Source organism: Phaseolus vulgaris, chromosome 6, assembly GCF_051622355.1.
Source record: "Phaseolus vulgaris cultivar YP4 chromosome 6, ASM5162235v1, whole genome shotgun sequence".
Lineage (NCBI taxonomy): Eukaryota > Viridiplantae > Streptophyta > Magnoliopsida > Fabales > Fabaceae > Phaseolus > Phaseolus vulgaris.
This window is the reverse complement of record NC_143503.1, coordinates 25740036-25747325: the sequence shown is the minus strand read 5'-3', so window position 1 is coordinate 25747325 and position 7290 is coordinate 25740036. Positions and strand designations below refer to the sequence as shown.

The 7290-nt window shown below is 35.5% G+C and overlaps 1 protein-coding gene across 1 annotated transcript; it reads left to right on the top strand.

Moving 5' to 3' along the window:
* Positions 1–943: 943 nt before the first annotated feature.
* Positions 944–3415, top strand: RPT2 (Phototropic-responsive NPH3 family protein). Its single transcript, XM_068639314.2, has 4 exons — positions 944–1178; positions 1275–1344; positions 1439–2542; positions 2626–3415. Exons 1-4 carry the CDS (start codon positions 1126–1128, stop codon positions 3118–3120), a joined length of 1722 nt encoding a protein of 573 aa, XP_068495415.1. The 5' UTR covers positions 944–1125; the 3' UTR covers positions 3121–3415.
* Positions 3416–7290: the final 3875 nt, after the last annotated feature.

Genomic DNA, 7290 nt, shown 5'->3' with positions numbered 1-7290 from the left:
CATAGTGTATAGAACTTGAAATAAAAGTATTAATTTATTTTGTAAATGTTGATAAATTAATGCTTAAAATTAATGAAGGGATGATTGACATTGATGGTAAATTCCAGTGGAGAGAATTGGTGTCCCTCTGCATCCTATACTACTTTATTAACCCATATATGAAGAAATATTGATAAGTAATAATGATTAATTGAAGGGATAATATAAAGTGATACGGTCACCAAACAAATCCAAAATAGTTGAAAAAGACAATTCTTAAAGTAAAGCAGGCGGTTGTGAGTGGTAGTAAACTGAAAAAAACATATCTCTTCCAAACACAGAGAAACACAGAGATGTAGATGAGAAAATGAAGAAAAATGATAATTTAAATTTTTTTGTATATAATTTTTTGATGTGATGGATTTAGAAACAAACATATATAATATATAATAGAGGGTAAGTTTAGAATTAAATAATATAAAAAATATTAAAATAATAATATTATATAATAAGGATAAGTTTAGAATTAAATAATATAAAAAATATTAAAATAATAATATTGAGAATTATAACGTGATTATATAAAGATTATTAGTGAAAAGCAAATAATGAATGAAGATACGAAGATGTGAAAGAAGAGATAGGATAAGGAAGTAACTTTTTTATTTTAATGTCTCTCTGAAGAAAAAATATGGAGGTGCTGTACATGCATGTAAGTCAAGGGCGGGCACATGATTGTGCTGGTAGAAATAGAGCCAATGGGAACTTGTTTTCTGAACTAATACAAGGAGATTAAAAAGGACAGCACAAGTGAAAATGACTGCCAAAATGGAAAAGCCTCACAGAAAAGATAACAAAAGTAACATATCACATTGGTTAACATCACAAACTTGGACCACAAATCACAAATCCTCAAGTTCATCCCATGAAGATTAAATCATAATAACAACTCATCCCCTACAGTGCCCAAATTCCCTTTATAATAGCCCCCACCATGCAACCCCTTCCCACTCCCAATCTCATCTCATCAATTCCATTCCCAATCTCCTCTCATCAAATTCCATTCCCATTCTCTTCTCATCAATTCCATTCTCTTTGCCTACACCTACTTTTGTCCAATTCCCACCCACCCTCCCACAGAAGTTCATGGCGACTCCAAATAATAGGCTCTCCCTCGCCATGGAGAGAACCGGGCAATGGTAAACATACTCAACTCACTTCAACTCCATGCACCGTGCATGAATATGCTTTATACTCTACTAAATATAATTAATAACTTAACTTTTTTTTTGCAGGGTTTTCTCTCAAGACATACCAACTGATGTTATAGTTGAAGTTGGAGAAACCAGTTTCTCGCTCCACAAAGTGAGTATATTGTGATTTGAATGATTGTTACCAATTATGTGCCTACTGGTTCATGCGTGATTAAAGAAAAGGGTTTTGAATATGTTTGGTGCAGTTCATGTTGGTGGCAAAGAGCAACTACATAAGAAAACTGATACTGGAAGCAAATGAGAACGAGGTCACCAGAATCGATCTCTCTGATATACCAGGAGGTCCTGCAATCTTCGAGAAAACCGCCAAATTCTGTTACGGCGTCAACTTTGAAATAACGGTCAACAACGTCGCCGTTTTGAGATGCGCCGCGGAGTTCCTTCAGATGACGGATCAGTACTGCGAAAACAACCTCACCGGACGGACGGAGGAGTTTCTCACGCAGGTAGCATTCTTCACACTCACCGGCGCCGTCACCGTCCTGAAGTCCTGCCGCAACCTCCTCCCCTACGCCGACGACATAAACGTCGTGAAACGCTGCGTCGAGGCCGTCAGCGCCAAGGCCTGCAGCGAAGCCAATTTCCCCAGCTGTTCGCCCCCTAACTGGTGGACGGAGGAGCTAGCTGTTCTTGACATCGACTTCTTCAGCAGAGTCATCGACGCTATGAAGCAGCGTGGCGCAAGGACTCTAACCGTCGCCGCCGCGCTCATCACCTACACGGAGAGAGCGCTACGAGATCTCGTCCGCGACCACACGGGCAACGGAATCCGATCGTCAGATCCTGGAGATTCTGATTCCAGATCCAAACAACGCAAGCTTCTGGAATCAATCGTGGATCTCTTCCCTGCCGAGAAAGCAGCGTTTCCTATTCACTTCCTCTGTTGCATCCTCCGCTGTGCGATCTACCTCCGCAGCTCCACAGCCTGCAAAACGGAGCTTGAGAAGCGGATTTCCGCTATCCTCGAGCACGTGACCGTCGATGACCTCCTCGTGCTCTCGTTCACCTACGACGGCGAAAGACTATTCGATCTCGAAAGCGTGCGTAGAATAATTTCCGGATTCGCGGAAAATCAAAAAAGCAACGCGGTTTACACCACAAGCGAGTGCAAAGAGCCTTGCTCCGCGGCGATGCAGCGCGTGGCGAAAACCATCGACGCGTATCTCGCGGAGATCGCCGCACACGGCGATCTTAACATTTCGAAGTTCAACGGCATCGCTATCCTGGTTCCTAAAAGCGCGCGTAAGGTCGACGATGATATATACCGCGCCGTAGATATCTACCTCAAGGTACGTAACAGTCTATTTGCGTTCTGAAACAGTGAATCAGAGAAAACGACAGCGTGTAACGGTTTACCTTCTCTTTCTTGCAGGCGCATCCGAAGTTGGATGAGATAGAGAGAGAGAAAGTGTGCAGCGTGATGGATCCATTGAAACTTTCATACGAGGCGCGATTGCACGCGTCGCAGAACAAGCGTTTGCCGGTGCAGATTGTGCTGCATGCGCTTTACTACGACCAGTTGCGGCTGCGGAGCGGGGCGGAGGAGCGTGAAGTGGCGACAGAGAAGAATGAGCTTCATATGGATGTTTCGTTGGTGAGAGAGAACGAGGAATTGAGAACGGAGTTACTGAAGATGAAGATGTACATTTCTGATATGCAGAATAAGAACGTTAATAACGCTGAAAGCACTCATGGGAATGGAACGACGTCGTCTGGAAGCACAAAAAAGGCGACGTTCTTCTCCTCCGTTTCTAAAACGCTGGGGAGGTTGAACCCATTCAGAAACGGGTCCAAGGACACGACACATTTGGAAGATGGGAACGTTGATTTGTCCAAGCCAAGAAGAAGAAGATTTTCTATGTCTTAGAACTTACAAGTTAAATCGATTGAATTAAATTGTTATGCGAGGTGCTTCATCGTGGTTATGGTTACTTCATCTTTTTTTAGTTTTTGCAATTTCTGTGTTGCATGTGCAGAATTCATATATAGTTTTCGGGTAAATTTCACGTGGGATCATGGATCATGCCAGTTACAAATGTGTTCTCTTCTGGTTCTTGTCAACTTCTATGCGTCATATTCTGTAAACTATTTTCTTTCTTTCTTTAATGCACTCTGTATATATAGTGTTGAGGATACAAAATTTCACATTTTTGTTGGAGTGATTTTAATGTTCAAAATATACATCATATTTATTCTTATCAAAAGAATAAAGTTTGTTGACAATCTAACACTAAAAAACACTATTCTACAACTATTAAAAATATTATATTATAATAAAATAATAATTTATTTAGATTTCCACTGAATTTAATTAGAGTGAATCTATCATTATTCTAATCATAAAAAAACTATTCTACAACTATTACAAAAATTATATTATAATAAAATAATTATTTATTTAGATGTTAATTGAATTTAATTAGTGTCAATTTATAATTATTCTAATCAAAATGAGTAAGAGTTGTAACACAGAGAATAATTTCATCTAACTATTACAATCAAAGTTCTACCGATTTCTAGACAAATTTGGAGTTTTCAAAATATTCCTAATACATGAGTAGGACGTATAGAAATACAAATATTTACAATATAAAGTTCAAAAGAACATCCTAAAGCTTTCCAGGACCTCTAACACCTGTATGATGATCTGCTCATGTACACATAGTACCGTCATCACAGTTCACAACACAATAAATAAAACAATGGTAAGCTAATGAAAATAAAACTTTAAAATATACACAATTAAATTAAAAGAGAAAACGAAATTACATGGATCAATTTCTCAATTATTCAATCTTCTTGAAATCCCAACATAAAACAATCACATAAATCTCACATGGATTTACACATCTAGGATATTCAACAAACAAAATAATATCTGACGCCTTCCCGGAGACCCGTATTAAGTAAGTCCTACTAAAGACTAACACTTGATCCAAAGATTACCAGTGAATTCTACAAAAAATGATCAGGGTAAGTTCAATACATCTCATATGTCATGGTGTGCATGAACTCATTCATAAGCTTCTCACCACCTCATATCTTAGTCTATGTGACTTAGATCATCAATGAAGCTCAAAGATCTTTGTTACCACATAGACATCAATATTTAATACACATACAAACATCAGTCCATACATTATCCCAAATGTATGAATTCAATTTCATTCCATTTTCATCATACAATATCATTCAAAACACGATCTACAACATTCAAAAGTCTGTTTAACATAAAAAAAAAACAACACTTAAATACTAAACCATCAACATCTAATATTTTTAAGTTTAAATAATATATAAACAAACAACACAATATATAAATACACAACATCCCTGTAAGAGAAATTGAATATTGGGACCACGTCCCTTCCACATTTAGATCTTCTATCCTAGGGTGCTATTAAAAATTAAATTTAGCTTCCCTTACCTTAATTATTTGCTTTCCAAGCAACCTTTAGAATTTTAGCCTCTCGGATAAGCTTTAAAATATAAGGACCTAATGCAAATATCCGAACAGAACAAAAAATTAATATATAATAGAATAAGTTGAGAGAATTACTTTTCTCAACTGACTCCACTAAGACCGTTAACTAAATCATAGAGAAAAATAGAGAATAAGAGATATTTAAGAAAAAAAAATGAACTTACTCTATTTAAAAATTTAATCGGGTAGGGGGGGGGGGGGGGGGTCTGTGGCTCTGTTTCTTTATTTTTTTTATGTGCCATTACATTATATCCAACTACAAAAATTTTCGTCATCGAAAATGAACTTACCAAGAAAGAGATTAGGGTATGATGCTCGTATCACCTCTTCAATTTCCCAAGTGGAATCTCTAGAGATGAGATCCCACAATACTTTCACCATGGGAATACTTCTTCCACGAAGTTGTTTCACTTGTGAATCTAAATTTCTGATTGGCTTCACTTCAAATGACAGATTTTTTTTCACATGGATTGTGTCAGATTCTAGAATGTGGTTGGGATCAGGTATGTACTTTCTAAGCCGGAATACATGGAAAATGTTATGAATGTTCGCCAAAGGAGGAGGCAAAATAATTTCATAAGCCACATGGCCTATTCTCCTTAAAATTTAATAAGGTCCTATGAACTTAAGAGTTAATTTATTGTATTTGATTGCTCTTCCTACACCAGTGAATGGTGTAACTCTCAAAAAGACATGCTCACCAGCAGAGAATTCTTAAAGGTCTTCTTCTTTGATCTGCATAAGATTTTTGCCTCCTGAAAGATGTTTTCAATCTTTCCTGAATCATTTTGACTTTCTCATTGGTTTGTTGTATTAATTATGGTCCAATTAACACAATTTCACCATCATGAAACCAACACAGAGGTGTGCTGCAATTTCTTCCATACAATGCCTCGAAAGGAGCCATTCTTATGCTTGCTTGGTAACTGTTTTTGTAAGTAAACTCTACTAAAGGTAAAAGTTCATCCCAACTGCCCAAATGATCTAACACACAAGTCCTAAGCAAATCCTCTAAGGACTGGATAATTATCTCTGATTGTCCATCAGTTTGAGAATGGTATGTTGAACTAAGTTTAAGTTTAGTCCCCAAAGCTTCTTAAAGTGTTTGCCAAAATCTGGAGGTGAATATGGGATCTCTATCTAATATTATGCTGGAGGGTACACCATGAAATATGACTATTTCATCTATGTAAATTTGGGTCAACTTCTGCATAGAGATTCTCAAATCTATAGGTAGGAAATGTGTCGTCTTTGTCAACATGTCCACTATGACCCAAACAGAGTCATGCTTCCACAAAGTACGTGGTAAGTGGGTAACAAAATCCATTGAGATAGTGTCCCACTTTCATACTAGAATGTCTAACTAGTTAACATGCCTCCAGGTCGTTGATGTTCAATCTTTGATATCTGACAAGTCAAGCAAGCAACTACAAATTTGGCTACATCATTCTTCATGCCATGCCACCAATAATACTTATTGAGATCTTGATACATCTTGGTCATTCCTGGATGTAAACTATGTAAACTGAGTTTGCTTTTATGACTTTCAAATAAAACTATTTGCTTTAGTTCATTACACCTTCCCAAGAGATTTAAAAAAAAACTCTAAATAAATAATTATTTTTTGTAATCACTGGTTACTAAAAATAAAAATATAGAAAGTTACAAACTTCCTATATCAACATATGAACAAGTCTGTCTTTCACACATGATTCAACGTACTCCCGATTTTACCTTTCAAAGCAAAATATGCTACTAAAATTTATTTTTTAATTTCCTATGACTCGTCAAGAAAGGATGTTGATGTAAGGCATTACTAAACCCTAGGTTAGTGCAAGAATTAAAATGTAAAAAGAAGTCCAAAGTTAAGAATTTATATTTAATTGAAGAAAAAGATTCATTCATACCATATTCAGATTGTATAATTTTTTTTTAATATTAATTTTTGAATTATATAATTTAGAATATAAAAATATAAAAATATAATTATAAATTATAAAATCTAAAATTTAATCATAAATTTTTAAAAAAGACAATTGAATTAGATAATCTAAAATATTACTTTAGAAAAATATATTATGAATTTCATAACACGAAAACTATTTGTAAATTTGAAAAACTTTCAAACTATAATCTAGAATATATTTTTAAAAATTGTTTTCAAATTCTACATTTCCAAAGAACACTTCTAATTTAAAAATGACTATGTAATCTTAATATTTTTTAAAAAAATAAAAAAATGAGAAACACTCAAATAAATGATAAATCAGTGCAAGAAAAAGTGAAATGCAACTAAAAAATTAACATTTTCCACCAAAAACCACAAATAGACTATCCCAGATTCCCAAATTGTATTAAGTAAAAAATCTTTAACCGTTTTGAGTTAATTTACTTTTTTCTTAAGGACAAAAATGTATTTTCCTGATTGTTATTGGGCTGCCGCAAGAACGTATGAAGTCTAGGAAGAAGCAGCCGTAATAAGACTTCAGAGTCAAGGCCCAAGTCCAATACAAGAATTTGTTTTCTTCGCTGACACGCCAACGAGGTCCTTTT

Coding starts and splice junctions, on each gene's coding strand:
- RPT2 (XM_068639314.2), top strand. CDS start 1,126: ATGGCGACTCCAAATAATAGGCTCTCCCTCGCCATGGAGAGAACCGGG. Junction 1,179..1,274: donor ATGGAGAGAACCGGGCAATG/GTAAACATACTC, acceptor TTTTTTTTGCAG/GGTTTTCTCTCAAGACATAC. Junction 2,543..2,625: donor CCGTAGATATCTACCTCAAG/GTACGTAACAGT, acceptor TCTTTCTTGCAG/GCGCATCCGAAGTTGGATGA.